The sequence below is a fragment of the Geotrypetes seraphini genome, chromosome 4 (assembly GCF_902459505.1).
Source record: "Geotrypetes seraphini chromosome 4, aGeoSer1.1, whole genome shotgun sequence".
Classification (NCBI taxonomy): Eukaryota; Metazoa; Chordata; class Amphibia; order Gymnophiona; family Dermophiidae; genus Geotrypetes; species Geotrypetes seraphini.
Window position 1 is genome coordinate 54,639,473 of NC_047087.1, and position 18,160 is coordinate 54,657,632.

Genomic DNA, 18,160 nt, shown 5'->3' on the forward strand with positions numbered 1-18,160 from the left:
TCTGCATTTAGTTTGAGTTTGTTAGATGTGGCCCAGTCCTGTATTTTGTCTATTCCATTTGATATTAATAGTGTTGTATTATTAGAGTCACGATTAATTGAAATGAGTAGAAGAATGTCATCTGCATATGAGAATATGCATTCATTGTTGTAGAATTTGATATGGTCTAGTTAAGAAATTATGAAGAGATTATAAAGGATCGGTAATAATGGAGATCCTTGTAGTACACCACAGAACGCTTGCCAGTTTTTTTGAAAACTCTTTGGGCTCCTTTTATCACGCCGCGCTAGCGGGGTTAACGTGTGCGACTTTTCATCACGCGCTAACCCCCGCGCTGGTCTAAAAACTACCGCCTGCTCAAGAGGAGGCGGTAGCAGCTAGCGCGGCTGGCGGTTTAACGCGCGCTATTACACGCGTTAAACCGCTAGCGCGGCTTGATAAAAGGAGCCCTTTGCCTTTCTAGAGAAGATATTGTCTGTTTTGTAGGGTCTGTTTTCATTTCTTTTTCCTCTTTCCTATCTAATATATGGAGTTCCTTTTACTTTCTGAATTAAATTGTTAACCTCCTTGTTATGTCCTCAGGAAAGGCGGTATATGTCAAGTTTAATAACCCATAAACTATAAGCGGTTAGGATGAGATTTTCACTGCACTGTTTTAGCATGTTTTAACCATTAGCATAGGCTTGTGCTACTATGCACTAAAAAAACACCTCTTAGCAGTTTACTAAAAGGGCCCCTGTTTTTCTCATTATGCTACATTGCTCTATTATATTTGCGTTATAATGTAAACTGCCATCTGTCCTTTGTTTTGAGGGAAAAGGTAATACTGTATATAAATATCTATAAATGCAATCAGCTACAGTATGTTGCCGGCTTTGCATATACCAATTGACCAAATAATTAAATTCAAAGCTCTTTTTAAATTTTCTAAACGTTAAATGATGCAATTTACCTTAACACCTTCCAATTAAACAAATACCATAAATAGATTGTAACCTACCCTCTCTAACTGCATTCCATATGTATTTTTCATACAGTTCTTCACTATCAATTTAATTTCCATCCTATAAGTTCACATAGAATTTTTCTTTTTTCAACCATCTTTATTTTCTCTTCTTTATTAATTTCCAGGTACTTTAGTTAGATTGTGAGCCTTCGGGACAGTAAGGGAATTTTTTAAGTACCTTCTTACTTCTCATTTATAATCTTAATGTATATTTTCTTCAAACCGCTTAGAACCTAACGGATGTAGCGGTATATAAGAAATAAATTACATTACATTTACCCTATAATTGCCACTAAATGAAGAATCTACCAACTAGCAAGAGTTGTGTTCAGCCAATAGCAGCTTATTAGAAGTTCCTTCTTTTCATATTGTCAGACTGGCATATAGAGCATCCATCTTTAAAGTCAGTGGTCCTAAGGTATGGAAGGCCTTACCTATGATAAGCTTAAAAGCAATTTAGAACTCAAACCCATTCTGTTTATACTGTACAGTCTTATGTCATGGTATGATCATGCTTTGAGAGCTATGTTTAGCCACCTTTGTCTATGTTTACCATGCTATCTGTTACCATATTATGTCTGAAAATGCAGCACTGTGATTGGAGCTGCAGCCTAGGCACCCTGAGATTGTGCGTGCAGGCCCACACTGCTCCTTGTGACCCTGGGCAAGTCACCTGCTCCCCTATGGTCCCAGGTACATTAGATAGACATGGGACAGACAAGGAATTGTGCTTGAGTACCTGAATTAATTCATGTAAACTGTCCTGAGCTTCCCTGGTATAGAAAATTGAATAAATAACCCCCTCTTTTATGAACTCATAGCGTGGTTTTAGCACCGGCAAAGGCGGTAACTGCTCTGACGCTCATAGAATTTGTTGGAGCGTGGAGCACTTACCGCCACTGCCGGCGCTAAAACCCACGTTTTGTATTCGTAAAAGAGGGGGGTACATGAGCTAAGGAAGGGAACAAGCGTTTGTTTTTATGTTTTGATTCTTTATAAAGAATGTTGTTTGCTGTAGCATCATAGTTATATGATATTTTATTGCAACCCATCAAGGATTTTAGACTTTCCAGGATATTCTAGAAAATAAATTAACTTAAATAAAGTTAATTAGTTAATTGATTCAGCTAACTTTAGACCAGGTAGTTTTTCAAATAGAGTTAACTAAATAACTTTAACTGGATAACACACATCCCTTGCCAATAGTATAATTTAATGTGTGTCCATTACATAGGAAATATCATTCAAATTTGTCCTTAATGAGTTTCTACAATGCCATATCATGCAGAGTGAGTTCATTAATGCAGGACAGCAAAAACGGTGCATGCAGATGTCTTAAGACCACTTTGCTTGCTTCCTGAGCACATTTTCACTTGAAAATTTGCTAATCAGTTTATTTGCAAGAATTCATGCAAAGAGTCCACTATCTCACATTAAGTCATTGGCTTCAAAATAAAGAGACAGCCAGGGAAGGAGAACAAATGCATTTAAACAGAGAAGTAAAGTATATCACCTTGATTTGAAATGATCGGAAGCATAAGCATTCAACAAACCAATATTTTTGTGTTCTCACCATAGCTCTGCTTCAACTCCGTTACAAATTCATTTATTTTTACTGTTTCCCCACCTTCCCCTATTATCTGATAGTTACCTTAAGAGTTCAAAGTTTTACTTTGTTTCTTTTGATCTGATAGAATTGGTAGTGGAAGAACTGAAGCACAGTAGTGACTGTGGCTTTGAACTCTCCAGGACTAAAAGCTTAGAAGAATATTTTTTTTTTTCTTTTAGCTTTCTATCATGCTTCTGGCTGCCTGATAAAGGGATATGTTAACTTGTTCTTAAAGAGAGGTGGAAAGGCATTACCGTACATAGAAGCTCTAGCTCACGATGGAATTGTTTTTGTGTTTTTGTTTTTTAGTACATCTATTAAGTCTTGCTGAATTTTAATAGAAAAATTATTTATTTCATTCAGAAATTAAACCTTATTTTTGCATGTTATATCAGCAATGCTGTTTGGACCAAGGCAGTTTCTTGAAACAATGTGTTAGCACCACCCAGTGGTATATAACAGTCTTGCTTGCTGGAGTAAAGCAGGGTTTCTCCCAACCTGTCTTAGTAATTTCACAGACAGCTGGGTTTCCAGAATATTCACAATGAATATACATAAATGTGCATACATTGGACAGCAGATACCACCTAACCTGAAAGAAAAACTTATATTAAGTAAACTCCACACAGAATCTCAAATAGAAGAAAATGGCATAAAACATACATCATCACAATCCTGTACATATCACAGGACCCTACAGCTACCTACATAGGAAAATCCTTCAGAATAGAAGATTCACCTTCATGCTTCTCTGTGAATGTAGTATGTATGATCCAACGCCGAAATGTCCCGTTTTCAGAGACTGCGTCCCGAAGCTGTGCGTGGGGACAATGGGACAGGCGATCACGGAGAATGGGCTCTCTCCCTACTTCCCCGCCCTCCGCTGCAACTACAAGTAAAGAACAGCTTGGACCCTTGGGGCTTGTGCACAGGTTCCATTTCTACTGATCCCACCCCCTCTGACACAGGAAGTCTGCATTGGAGAGGGCTGGACTATCCAAGTTAGATTGTAAGCTCTTCTGAGCAGGGACCATCTATTAAATGTCAAAATGTATGGTGTATGGTGCAGCGTACACCTTTCAGGACTATATAAGTGATAAATAGAAGTGATAGTAGTAGATGTTGAGCGTGACCAAAGGCTCTAGAGCCCCATGCCCTCTTTACTTTCATTTGTGATGCAGACCCTGGAGGATGGCAGCAACCAGTACTGGTACAGGAAAGGGAAGTGAGGGAGAAATTGGACCAAAAGGAAGGAAACAGAGGAAGAGGTGAGGGAGTAAATGAGCTGGAGATGATGGACAGGACAGGACAAGTGAACTGACAGTGAGATTCTGGACATAGGATAGGGGCAGAAGAGAAGTGGAGGTGATGGAAAAGGACAGAAGAGGAGATCCTGATGGATAGGGGATAGAGTGGGGAGTTGCTTGATATGGTGGAAGGAAAGAGAGGGGAAATGTTGAACATAGATGAGGGAACGGAGAGGGTTACCGTATGGCTCCAGAAAAAGGATGGAAGTAAAACCTGGATGTCTCAATCTGTCCTTTTTCTGGAGCCATATGGTAGCCCTAGGAAGGGAAGGGAAGAGAAAAGAGACAGTGGACATGGATGGAAAAGGGGAAGGGATCAGCAGAAGGTAGAGAGTTGCTGGACATGGAGGGTGCTTTTTTGAGTTTTCAGTTCAGTTTTTCGCTGCACGTTTCTTAATTTGTGCTGGCTCTACCCATGTTTTGTATATGTCACTAAGCAAGGTAAAGTATTCTGGCGACATGTACAGAATCCTGCTTGTTCTGTTTTCCTAATAAATGGGGACTGATATAATATTTGCAATGCTGCCTTTTTGTATTCTCTATGGCTGGTTGCCGCAGGCATGACTATTCCTGAAGTGAAGCTTGAGACAGTCACTCATTTCCTTAAAGTTGGCCCTATACATTAGTACCAGCACACCTTGTTTTCAGGACATAAAAAAATCATTGGGGAAAAAAAAATATCCCAGAATGACAACTCAGTAGGTGATCATTTCTCAAAGGAAGATCACTCCTCTAAAGACCTTACAACAATGTGCTTAAAGGAAGTTTCAGTAGCACACAGAAACAGAAAACAGTTGAAAATGGAATGATCAAACACTTTGAGACTGACACAAAAGGACTCAATAGAGACATTAACTTTCTCATCCATTATCCAATATAGGGCTTTTGATCTGTAAAGTGTTATTGTCTCATCCCTTCTGTCTATCCCATCTCCCTTCCTCTAAGCTCTGCCCGATCCGTTTCTGTTTGCATGCCGGCAACCAATTCAGTAAAGGCCTGCATGCAAATGAGGATGATCGTTAACACGCCCCCCCTACCCACAGCCAGAGCGATCCCCACTCATGCGCACACACCCTGACAGTAGTGACAGGAGAAGCATCCTCCTGTCACTGCTGTCAGGACTCAGCCCGATCTCTCCTACCTGCCCTGCTCTGCCCAGATCTCTCTTGCCTGCTCCCGGACTCTCCTGCTCTCTGCCGCTGTTCCCTGCAGTGCAAGCCAGTGGTTTTAAAGCGGGCCTGCATTGCGGGGCAAAGGCAGCAGAGAGCAGGAGAGTTAGGGCGAGCAGGCAAAAGAGATCGGAGCAGGCAAAAGAGATCGGGGCAGGGCAGGCAGGAGAATCTACAGTAGCCCAACCCCCCCCCCCCCCTGAATTAACCCTGACCGGCCCCACCGCCTTACCCACGACTGGCCCACCCAAGGTCGGGCCCAGCCCAACCGCCCCATGTACCTTTTAAATTGTTGGGAACAGGAGGGGGTGCCCAGTCCCTTAGGAGCAGGAGGAAGCACGAAATCTTCCTGCTCTTGCACCCCTGCGGGCAGCTGCAATAGCGGCCTTAGGCCACGCCCCAGTGCATCATCTGATACACGTGAAGGGCCTAAGGCCTTGATTGGCTGAGGTGCCTCAGGTTCCTCCCCTCTTGGGAGGGGCCTGAGATGCCTGAGCCAATCAGGGACTTCCTTAGGCTTGGCTCTAAGAAAGTCCCTGATTGGCTCAGGTGCTTCAAGCCCCTCCCAAGGAGGGAGGAACCTGAGGCGCCTCAGCCAATCAGGGCCTTAGTCTCCTCCCTGTGCATCGCATGATGCACTGAGGTGGGGGCCTAAGGTCCAGGCAGACATGTCGCTTCTGGACCCAGTGGAGTAGGAGGGACTGTTCCCAACTTGGAGGTAGGAGGGGCTGGATCAGGCTGGGCCGGGCCCGGCCCGGCCGTGGGAGGGTTGATGAGCCTACGGAGCAGGAGGGACTGAGCACCCCTCCTGTTCCCAACTTGGATGTCGGGGGGGAGGTGCCGGCCCGGCTCAGCTGAGGGGTTGGTGAGCCTAAGGAGCAGGAGGGACCGAGTACCCTTCTTGCTCCCAACTTTGGTCCATCGGACCCGTGATCTTTTTTTTTTTAAGTAGTAGTTTTGAGCCCTGCAAGCCCGTGGTTTTAACCTGCTTTAAACTCGCAGGTTAGAACCACGGGCTCGCAGGGTGGGGAAGGGCAGTGCAGGGCGACTGGACTTCGGGGTAGAAAGCAGGACTTCAGGGCAGAGAGCAGGAGATTTGTGCTTGAGTTGGGGCAGAGAGCAGGATATGCAGTTAGAAACCACTGAACGACTGGTCCCCAGCAGTCGCTTTTGGAGTAGAGAGTTGCGCGGGGACAGAAATCCCACCCGTCCCCGCCAAAGTCCCACCCGTCCCCGTGAGGAATCTCACCCGTCCCCACCAATGTTCCCTATAAGGTGAGTGCATGAGCGATCGCTCACTATTTTCAGTGACGTCGCTCATACGCTTTCTCCTGTCGCTCACTCGAGGGCGGGCGGAGGTGAGAGGAAGCGGCGGCGGCCTGTATTTTAAAGTTGAAAAATGCAGCGGCGGCTCCTCTCAAGATCCCCGACTGCATCGGACTTCCGACGCAGGTGGGGATTCGTGAGAGGAGCCGCTGCCATGTCTTCAGTGTCGTACCAAGGGGAGGGGGGGCGGTCCGCCCCAGTTGTGCACCCGCCCTAAGGCTGCAGTCGGAGAGGAAGTTCGGGCCAGCCAATCGCTGTCTGGCTGGGCGGAACTTCCTCTCCGATGGCAGAATTGACGTCAGGGGATTGCTGGTGGGCCCGGTGGGAAGCAGAGAGAGCTTGGGGCAGCCGCGGCGGTGGCTTTGGGGGGGGGTATGTTTCCCCCGATGGTTGCTGCGGTGGCTTTGTGGCCTGTTTCCCCCGATGGTGGCAGCAGAGGCTTTGTGGAGGGTAGGGAGAAAGAAAGAAAGGGGGCAGGCAGGGAGACAGAAGGGAAACAGAAAAAAATAAAGGGGGCATCAAGAGAGAAAAAAAGAAAGGACAGAGAGAGAGAGGAAGAAAAAGTTGGGGAGGGAATGAGGTCTGGAGGAGGAAGCATATAGGCTGAAAGAAGGGAAGAAAGATTGGATGCACAGTCAGAAGATGAAAGTGCAACCAGAGACTCATGAAATCACCAGACAAGGTAGAAAAAATGATTTTATTTTAAATTTAGTGATCAAAATGTGTCTGAATTTATATATGCTGTCTATATTTTGCACTATGGTCCCCTTTTACTAAACTGCAATAGTGTTTTTTAGCGCAGGGAGCCTATGAGCGTCGAGAGCAGCGCTGGGCATTTAGCGCAGTTCCCTGCGCTAAAAACTGCTATTGTGGTTTAATAAAAAGGGAGGGAGGTATATTTGTCTATTTTTGTCTATTTTTGTATGGTTGTTACTGAGGTGACAATGCATAGAGTCATCTGCCTTGACCTCTTTGAAACAAACCCAGAATAGGAATGATAATTAACATTTTCTCAGCATATAGTGTGCTTTGTGTTTTTTAATTTTATTGTTGGTAGATCATTTTGACTTGGTCATTTTAAAGTAGCTCATAAGCCCAAAATGTTTGGGCACCCCTGAGCTAGAGTGTTGAAGCTGTTTTATCTATTTTATCCCCCTTTTACAAAACTGTGGAGCGTTTTTTAGCGCCAGCCGTGGTGGTAGCAGCGCTGATGCTCAGAATTCTATGAGCGTCAGAGCTGTTACCACCGTGGCTAAAATCCACACTACAGTTTTGTAAAAGGGGGAGGGCTTAGCTTGTGATGACATATTCCATACTAGGCGAAGGTGTTTTCTGTGTTCTGTGTGTTCGAAAGACATAGTTTTCTGTTAGGATTGACGGTGTAGGATTGATCTGTGCTGGTCTGGCTTGTTTAGTTTTACAATGGGTGTATTGATGTACTGCTCACTGCAATATGTAAGATGCTGCCTTTTCCTAGGTACTCATGTGTGACATGTGGCTTGTTACTAAAAATCATGTTTTTCGTACAGATGGAGGGGGAGGTGCCAAAAAATGATGGGCCCCAGGTGTTACATATGCTAGGTACGCCACTGTATGTAAAGATACCAGAAAGCTGGCGAAGCAAAAACTTTAAGTAAATTGTTATTCTTCTAAGTTTTGAGTATTTAACCCTCCCACAATCTCATGGGCACTTGTTTCAAGTTTATTGAGATTTTGATTTAAACGCAATATTAAATATTTTCAATGCGTATAACAAAAGTAAATTTGGGGAAATAAATAAAACCATTTGAACAATAAACATACAAACATATCCATAGATGATTAAAAATACATAAGAAGTACAAGGATAAACTACATTTGTTTAAAAAGGCATCCTCCGTGCCTGCTCATAAATTTGTGGAGTATGTAACTTGTCACTCATGCATATTTTTTTTTGCACACACCTCATCAATCCTTAGAGGGAACATTGGTCCCCATCCGCTCCCGTGAGGAATCCCTCCGTCCCCACCCGTCCCTATAAACTACAGAAATAGTTATTTCATTTAATTTTGCTACTGAATTAAAGGCTCTGGTAGAAACCTATTTACAAGTAAGCAAAGAGACTTTATTAATTTGGAAATATTAATTGGGAAGAATACATACTTTGTAAACGGGTTTCTACCAGAGCCTCTAATGTTTATAAATTTTTATCAACACAACTAATATACTACTTTATCCTATAGAAAAAAAAAAAGAAATATATTTTTTTTCCTACCTTTGTTGCCTGGTTTCTGCTTTCCTCATGTTCTCATTCAATCCTTCCATCCACTATCTCTCTTCTCTCTGCGTCTTCCATTTGCTCTGTTACTGTGCCTCTCCCTTTCTCCCCCCTTCCAAATTGGTCTGGCACCCATCTTCTTCCCTCCGCTCCCCCCATAGTCTGGCATCTCTGTCTTCTCCCCACTCTCTCTTCCCCATTTCCTTTCAGCGTCCTTCTCCCCATCTTCCTAATGTCCTGTCACCGTCCTTCTCCCTCTTCTGTCTTCCCCATGTCCTTTCACCGTCCTTCTCCCCCATGTCCTTTCACCGTCCTTCTCCCTCCTCTGTCTTCCCCATGTGCTTTCAGTGTCCTTCTCCCCCCTCTGTCTTCCCCATGTGCTTTCAGTGTCCTTCTCCCCCCTCTGTCTTCCCCATGTGCTTTCAGCGTCCTTCTCCCCCCTCTGTCTTCCCCATGTCCTTTCAGCGTCATTCTCCCCCCTCTGTCCTCCCCATTTGCTTTCAGTGTCCTTCTCCCCCCTCTGTCCTCCCCATTTGCTTTCAGTGTCCTTCTCCCCCCTCTGTCTTCCCCATTTACTTTCAGTGTCCTTCTCCCCCCTCTGTCTTCCCCATGTCCTTTCAGCGTCCTTCTCCCCCCATGTCCTTTCAGCGTCCTTCTCCCCCCGTCTTCCCCATGTCCTTTCAGCGTCCTTCTCCCCCACCCCCATCTTCCCCATGTCCTTTCAGCGTCCTTCTCCACCCCTTTGTCTTCCCCAGTGCTTTCAGCGTCCTTCTCCCCCCTCAGTTTTACCTTAAGCATCTTTTCCTCTCCACTCCACCTTTCCTCCGTTTCTCCCTCCCTACCTCTTACCTTTGTGGCGCTTCCCCGCCCGACTGATAACAGAACAGGCCCGGTCCGACAAACCTCCCTGCCCTGTAGCCGCGAATCTAAATTACCTTCTTATAGCAGCTGGAGTATTGAAGCTTCTGTAATTTTGATTCACAGCTACAGGGCAGGGAGGTTTGTCGGACCGGGCCTGTTGTCGGTCGGTCGGAGGAAGCACCACAAAGGTAAAGGGACCTGGCTGGCTGTGCACCCCCCTATGGCTGCACCCGGGGCGGACCTCCCTCCCCGCCCCCCCTTGGAATGCCACTGCCGATCGCAGCACACAGCCAATCGGAACGGAAGTCTTCCCGATGTCAGCGTTGACGTCGGAGGGAGGGAGGGCTTTGCTTAAGCCCTCCCTCCAACGTCAGCGCTGACATCATGGAAGACTTCCGTTCTGATCGGCTGTGTGCTGCAGCAGGGCAGGTAGGGAGAAGACGAGCCTCATAGAAACATAGAAACATAGAAAGATGACGGCAGATAAGGGCCATAGCCCATCAAGTCTGCCCACACTATTTACCCACCCTCTTAAGTCTACTGACCCCCTAAAGAATAATTGTAATTATACTGTCACTCTACTGACCCGCTCATTCAGTCCTAGTGACCCTATCCCTTGGCATGACCTCGTAGGGATCCCACATAGGTATCCCATTTGTTCTTGAAGTCTGAGATGCTGCGTGCCTCGACCACCTGCACTGGAAGCTCGTTCCAATGCTCAATCACTCTCTCCGTGAAGAAGTATTTCCTGGTGTCTCCACGAAACTTCCCTCCCCTGAGCTTGAGCGGATGTCCTCTTGTGGTCGAGGGTCCCCTGAGAAGAAAAATATCATCTTCCACCTCTACCCGTCCCGTGATGTACTTAAATGTCTCAATCATGTCTCCCCTCTCCCTACGCTCCTCGAGAGTGTAGAGCTGCAATTTGCTCAGTCTTTCTTCGTACGGGAGACCCTTTAGCCCCGAGACCATCCTGGTGGCCATCCGCTGAACCGATTCAACTCTGAGCACATCCTTACGGTAATGTGGCCTCCAGAATTGAACACAGTATTCCAGATGCGGTATCACCATGGCTCTGTACAGTGGCATCATGACTTCAGGTTTCCTGTTGACGAAGCTTCTCTTGATACAACCTATCATTTGCCGTGCTTTAGATGAAGCCTTCTCCACTTGAGTGGCTGCTTTCATGTCAGCACTGATGATTACTCCTAAGTCTCGTTCTGCCGTAGTCCTGGCTAAAGTTTCTCCATTCAGGGTGTAAGTTCTGCAAGGATTTCCGTTGCCGAGATGCATGACCTTACATTTCTTGGCGTTGAAGCCCAGCTGCCAGATCAAGGACCAACTTTCTAAAGTACGCATCCAACCCCGCAGGAACCCCGCGACCCTCAGAGGCATCCCCATGGGATCCCCGTGACCCTAGGGGTCGTCCCCACGGGATCCCTGCGACCCTAGGGGGCATCCCAACAGGATCCCCGTGACCCAAGGGGGGAAACCGCGGGATTCCCGTCATCCCCGTTCCCGTGCAGCTCTCTATTTTGGAGTTGATCGGCCAGCCTAGTTGGATTAGGAAATTTGTTTAGTGAATCGCGTTGCTACCTACTTTGCATGCAGTTCCCCTCATTTGCATGCACGGATTAGAAGCGGATCACAGGAGAGGTTAGTGAATTGGGCCGGAGGGAAATTTGGTCGCTAAGTGGGTCGCAAACCAATTGGTACACGATCGGTTTGCTTAGTGAATCTAGCCCATAGGCAGACAACGTAAAACCCACAAGTACTATTTAAACCAAACCTAGCATAACTGTATTATTTTTTCACTGATCTGAAGAAGGGCAGATAACTGTCAGAAGCATATATAAACTTTCAGAAACATATATAAATTAAGGAATCCTTCTATTAAAGTGCATTAAGCACAATGATTTGTTAACTGCTAGCACACAACTGTATTAAATTATTACCACATGGCAAACTGTGTGTTAAGTGCTTTTTGTGTTAGGGGCATAGCATGGGCAGAGAATGGACATGGAAGCATTAGCCTGCTAGTGCACTACCCTTGGAATGGAGGAGCAGCCCCTAGTGGTTAGTGCAGCAGCAGAGGAACTGGGTTCAAATCCTGCCGCAGCTCCTTGTGACTCTAGACAAGTCACTTAACTCTCCACTGCACCAGGTACAAATTAAGTACCTGAATATAATATGTAGACCACTTTTAACTACAGAAAAGTAATATATCAAGTCTCATTGTTTTCCCCTGTTCACCGTATGTATGTTTAGTGGCTTAAATAAGAGGCACAAGTACTCCCACATTAACTGCAGCCGGGTACCATGCGCTAATTTGCACTTTAATATGGGATCAGAATAAGAACATGCTGGTTCTGTCCCCACTGCTTTCTGCATAAAATTTGCAGCTACCATGCGTTATATTCCTGCATTATGCTTTGGTAACTACAAATTGTATTGTGGTTTAGTTAAAAGGCCCCTTAGTTCAGTGAAAAGATTATCTATCACCTGCAATTTGGTTATTGACTCTTATTTCCACTTACAGTGGAGATATATTCAGCAGCTATATCTGCAGTCCTAACCATAAATGAATGTATTATCTATTTAGTTAGAACAGTTATCTCTGCAATCCAGCAGATAAACCTAAGCCATCTAATTAAGTTAATGTCCTGCCCTAAAAAGCCTCTGACCCCTGCTTCTAAATGGATATTTTCTGGATAGATATCATAAGAACATAAGAAGTTGCCTCCACTGGGTCAGACCAGAGGTCCATCGCGCCCAGCGGTCCGCTCCCACGGCGGAACCATCAGGTCTATGACCTGTGAAGTGGTTCCTGACCATTTCTATAACCTACCTCTGCTTCTATCTGTACCCCTCAATCCCCTTATCCTTTAGGAACCTATCTAAACCTTCCTTGAACCCCTGTACTGTGCTCTGGCCTATCACAACCTCTGGAAGCACGTTCCATGTGTCCACCACCCTCTGGGTAAAAAAGAACTTCCTAGCATTTGTTCTAAACCTGTCCCCTTTCAATTTCTCCGAGTGACCCCTAGTACTTGTGGTTCCCCACAGTCTGAAGAATCTGTCCCTGTCTACCTTCTCTATGCCCTTCAGGATTTTGAAGGTTTCTATCATGTCTCCTCTAAGTCTCCTCTTCTCTAGGGAAAACAGCCCCAGCTTTTTCAACCTGTCAGCGTATGAAAAGTTTTCCATACCTTTTATCAGTTTAGTCGCTCTTCTCTGGACCCCCTCCAGTACTGCCATGTCCTTCTTCTATGGCGACCAGTACTGGACATAGTACTCCAGGTGCGGGCGCACCATTGCACGATATAGCGGCATGATGACTTCCTTCGTCCTGGTTGTGATACCCTTTTTAATGATACCCAACATTCTGTTCGCTTTCTTTGAGGCTATCGCACACTGTGCCGATGCTTTCAATGTTGTGTCCACCATCACCCCCAGGTCTCTTTCAAGGTTGCTCACCCCTATCAAACTGTCTGGCTTAAAGTTATCTGTTGGATGGCCCCAAATTTTGTAAAAAGAACTTACACTCCAATACTCCACCCTAGCACTATCCAGATGTTGCTGGTCTAGTCTATAAGAATGTTCAGTGGCATTATCCATACATGGGCAATTTCATAACTAAGTCAATTCCATTTAGGTACCCTGAGTCACATGGTCTAAACAGAATTACAGAAAAAAGGTCTCCAACAAAATATTATCCACAATGAACATAACAAACAAGAAAAAAAAAGAGAGTAATAATCAACTAAGTAACATCAAATATCAGTGATTCTCTCTTTGAGGTCTCTGTCTGTCTTGCTCTCTCTCACACCAGGCCCCCTATCAACACAAGCCAGTACTGGGCTTACCGTGAGGGTCTCCCAGCTCACAAAAGAGCTCTTTGTTTTCTCTGCTTGGGACCTGTGCTTTTCAGGGTGAGTGGACAGCTCCCAGCAGCCCTCGCAGCATGGTATGCAGATTAGCTCTTTCTTTCAACTGTTCAGGCTCACTCTACTGGCCTGGGAGAGGAACGTCACCCTATCACAAGGTCAAAGGATGACTCTAAGACACACTTATCCTCTGGAATGCATCTGAGGTCTGACTTCTGTGTAAAAATGTATGCTTAAGGGAACAGATTGAAGATATGTTTTTTCTATAAAAAGATAGAATGAATGAGCTTTTTTCTATAGGATGTAGATTTGAAAATTACTTCTTATAAAGCTAAATTGATTTACTCCCAGCGGTATTTTTATATATTGTGAAAAATCTGTGCCAAAGATGGATGTAGGACATAAAGTGAAGCACAGAAAACAACAAATGGATAAGGAGGTCCTGGAAACAGATTTAACAGCACAGATGGAGGGACATAAAACAATAAAAAATAACCAGATATCAAAAGATAGGAAAATGATTTTATTTTCAATTTAGTGACTGAAATATGTCAGTTTTGAGAATTTGCATCAATTGTCTTTATATTTTGCACTGCTCATGAAGAAATGTATTTCTCTCTAGTTCTCTGGTATTGTACTGCATGCAGAGTATGGCATCTTAGGATTCTTTTGATGACTTTTGTTTTCTGGAACCCTTCTTGCTGTTGCAGCAAAGAGATACCTTCTTGTTCCGGAGATGTGAATGCTGTGAAGAAACCATCCTCCCAGAATGATATTTACATACTTCTCTGAATCTAGACCTCTGAACCACTTGAGAAGTGCTTTGTGGTTTGTCCTCTGGAAGTCTCTGTGGCCTTGTCTCTCTCCACAGTTCACTATTTGTTCTAAGTCCTTTCCAAATAGTAACTTCTCTTGGAAGGGGTGTCTACTAAGATATGAATCTTTGAGGCAATATCTGCTAACCAATTATGCAGCCACAGTAGCCTTTTCGCTGAAAAGGATGCCACCAAAACAATTGGCTGATGAACTGATGTGATCATATAAGGCATCATATTATCCACACACACCATACCAGATACTTTGTTCTCTGATGCTTCCCTGGTATGTCAAATCCATCTCAGGCACACCCTAGACACCTAAGCACTACATGCTGCCGTTTGGAGATGCAAGCTGACACTTCAAAGGCTTGCTTAAGGAATGATTCTAACTTATGATCCTGTAAGTCCTTCAGCGCTGTACTATCTTCCACTGATATGATTATCTTTTGGTCACCACTGTCACCGAGGAATCCAATTTTGATAATTTAAATTTCCACTTCTTTGAGATGCAAATTGTAGAGCTTATTCATGGCTCTTCCCATTTGGAAGTCCAGAGTATTGCATTCTGCTGAGATAAGGGCCAGAATAGCTTAATGCACCAAGAAGGCTTTGTTAGGCCTCAAGAATAGGCTCACCTGAAGATCCAGGATTCTGGATGGAATGGTCTGCAATACTTAATGACTCCAGTGCCAGTACAATAATTCCTGGAAGAGATGCATTACTGTAAGTTCATCTCCCTTAGCTATCAAAATTCCCCCTTCCTCTAAGGGGACAGGCAAGAGCTCTTCTCCTCCACCACTGGATGCACTTCACCAGACTGATACCATGTCCTCAGACAAAACTGAGTGGGTTGTAGTGTCATCCAGAACCTACAGCCTTGATCTTTTATAGCCTGTCCAGGCTCTCTGCCTCCGGTCTCTGTGACTGCTGCATAAGGAAAGCCTTATGTAGAACATAATAATAATAATAATCGTTGGGAAAAATTCCTCAATGTGTTGCTGAGGTCTAGGATCAACCTTTAACACTTAAGCTTTATCTTATTATGGCTTCATTTGAAAGCAAAAGACCTGAGACTTGTGAAGGTGAAGCACTAGTTAGCAGCAGTTCCTCAGGGCCCTAAGGCAAAATTGCTACTTCTGCCATATTTATGAAGTAAGCTGGAGGCTGTCTTACCTGAGGACACTGTTTCCCTAAATCCGTTCTTGACAACTTTTCTGCAACTACCTTAATAAGGGAGGAGGGTTCGAGCAGCCTAGAACTGATGTGCCTGCTCTCTTAATGGGAACACCGCTTAACTGATTTTATTGGGGCCTCCATTGCCTAACCACCCCATAGCACTGCTCTGTAGCTCAGTTGCTGTTGTTGAATTGCTCCTCATCACCTGAAAGCTATGTTATGCCTATGAGCCTGTACTGCTCCTGACATGGAGACCCCAGAATGCTAGGTTGCCATACATGAAAGGGTCCAGAAAAGAGCAACAAAAATGGTTAAGGGACTGGAGGAGTTGCCGTACAATGAGAGGCTAGAGAAACTGGGCCTCTTCTCCCTTGAGAAGAGGAGACTGAAAAGGGACATGATCGAAACATTCAAGATAATGAAGGGCATAGACTTAGTAGATAAAGACAGGTTGTTCACCCTCTCCAAGGTAGAGAGAACGAGAGCACTCTCTAAAGTTAAAAGGGGATAGATTCCGTACAAACATAAGGAAGTTCTTCTTCACCCAGAGAGTGGTAGAAAACTAGAACGCTCTTCCAGAGGCCGTTATAGGGGAAAACACCCTCCAGGGATTCAAGAAAGGGTTAGATAAGTTCCTGCTGAACCAGAACGTGCGCAGGTAAGGCTATACTCAAATAGGGCACTGGTCTTTGACCTATGAGCCACCGTGTAAGTGGACTGCTGGGCACGATAGACCACTGGTCTGACCCAGCAGCGGCAATTCTTATGTTCTGTTAAGGTGGGAATGGGACATCCTTCACCTGCTGTTCTTCTCTGGTGTAATTACAGTACACCCAGTGTGAATCACTCCCCCTGGGCTGATTTTATCTTCTACTTTATAGCACTGCTGAAAATGTACTCCTTCATCACAAGCAAAGCACTGTTTCCAATTCTCCGAAGGGGATGGAGGGGGGAAAAGACAGTACTGACCATGAGCTCCCTCCTGTTACTGCTATCTTCTGTAGCCTGGAAGCAAATTTTATAATTATTCCCCCAAACCTTTTTTTCTTTATAGCTAACCAGAAGTGGGGCTAATCATCTCCCCTGAAGTCCATCTGGTAGGGAAGGGGGAGGAACCTGGACTTTACCAGGTATCCTGAGATGCAGTCATCTGTGCACTAGATTCGTTTCCTTAATTGTTTAACTCGGCACTCCAGCTGAACTCAGGAGCTACCTCACACAAGATGCCCATCGCCATCTGCTGGACACTGAGAATATTGGCGAGTTGGGCCTGCACAGTGCCTTTTATAGGCCAGAGCTCACAGCTCTTAAGTCCCTGACTCCATCTACTGGTTCATGGATGCTACCCATGCATTCTGGACTGGTCTGGTGGGATGAAAAGGAAAAACACATTAAATGAAAATTATTTCCCCTTGACAGAAATTTCAGAAAGGAATCAAAACTCAGGAGAGTTATTTTGCTTTTAATGTTATCTTTCATGGGGTGGTTTTTATTTCATATAGTTTTACTGTTCATAATTCTTTTTGGGGCAATAGCTTGATTAGAAGAACTGTCATTATTTGATTTGGCTTATACTTTCTATCGAGGTGATGCCATATGAATTACTGCTTCTCAATTTCTAGAGTTTGCCACAAAAATGTAGGAAGATTCATTTTTCACATGAAAATTATATGCGAGTTACCTTTTACTTTTAGATTTCTCTATTGCATTTATATATGTCATGTCTGTCTGTCCAAGTTAGATTGTAAGCTCTTCTGAGCAGGGACAGTCTATAGATGTCAAATTGTGCAGCGCTTCGTACGCCTTTCAGCACTCTATAAGTGATAAGTAGTAATAGTATAGTTTCGTGACTAAGAATTGCAAAGTATGATTTGTTTTTGTTAGCCTACTAAAAGATCGCAACCCCCAAAGTATCAATAAATTGTTATTTTGCCAATCAGCGTACATACTCTTTAACAGCTAATTCTTTTAGAGTCAACACCTTAGTTTGGTCTTTCTTTGTCTTGCTTGCTTCTAATTTCTCTTGTAAAACTACAAAATCTTTTCCAAGTACATACGCCAAGGCAGTCATTGCCTCCAGCAGTGGAATATAATATCTGTGTCTTGAGTACTTCTGAAGTAGAGCTAATGCTTTTTCTCCCATTTCATGTGCATCCATAAAGTTCTCCAAGTCTTTGTGACACACGAGTATTGCACAGAGGGAAGGAACCATTAGAGAAGGAGTGTGCTGTGTCAGCTTTTCTTGTAGAGGAAGAGTTTTCAGAAGTATTTCCAGTGCTTTGGTGTACTGCCCACCTCTGAGGCAGCCATAAGCTTCTATCAGCTGTGCTCTCGTGAAAAAGTCAATAAACTGCTTGGACCTCTGAATACATTTGATCGAATATAAACTACCAAGATAATCTCTGAAGGCCAATTTTCTCTCATTAATCATTTCTTCTGTGAAGTTTCCAGTCAGTCTTTTTTTGGGAAATGTAATCTCTTCCATTTCTTCCTTAAAGTCTCTCCAAAGACTCTTGTGTAGTCTTTCAAAATCAGAGTATCGCCTTTCAATGAAGACTTTATTACAATCAAAACTCCCTGTCTTAATTATGACAACTTGGTACATCTGAAAATGAAAAGGAAAAAAAAACATTCATTTAGGTTATTCTAAAGAAAAAACATTCTTGTAGTATATGAACAATTTTCCAACAATCCACACTGTTAGGCCTATGGTTTTGCAATCGTTCCTGTTCCCCGACCCAATAAAC

The 18,160-nt window shown here is 44.3% G+C and overlaps 2 protein-coding genes across 4 annotated transcripts in view; one reads left to right on the plus strand and one right to left on the minus strand.

The window, feature by feature from the left end:
* Positions 1-5,768: 5,768 nt before the first annotated feature.
* The window catches only part of NOD2 (nucleotide binding oligomerization domain containing 2), a 127,974-nt gene continuing 115,582 nt past the window's right edge, over positions 5,769-18,160 (plus strand). For both annotated transcript variants that reach the window (XM_033942886.1, XM_033942887.1), the window contains exon 1: positions 5,769-5,809. The gene's annotated coding sequence lies outside the window, so the exon portion shown is untranslated. The remainder of the gene's footprint in view (positions 5,810-18,160) is intronic.
* Positions 16,068-18,160, minus strand: part of SNX20 (sorting nexin 20) — a 34,656-nt gene continuing 32,563 nt past the window's right edge. For both annotated transcript variants that reach the window (XM_033942889.1, XM_033942888.1), the window contains one exon: positions 16,068-18,018. In XM_033942889.1, coding sequence (XP_033798780.1) covers positions 17,350-18,018 — 669 coding nt within the window. In that variant the 3' untranslated portion in view covers positions 16,068-17,349. The remainder of the gene's footprint in view (positions 18,019-18,160) is intronic.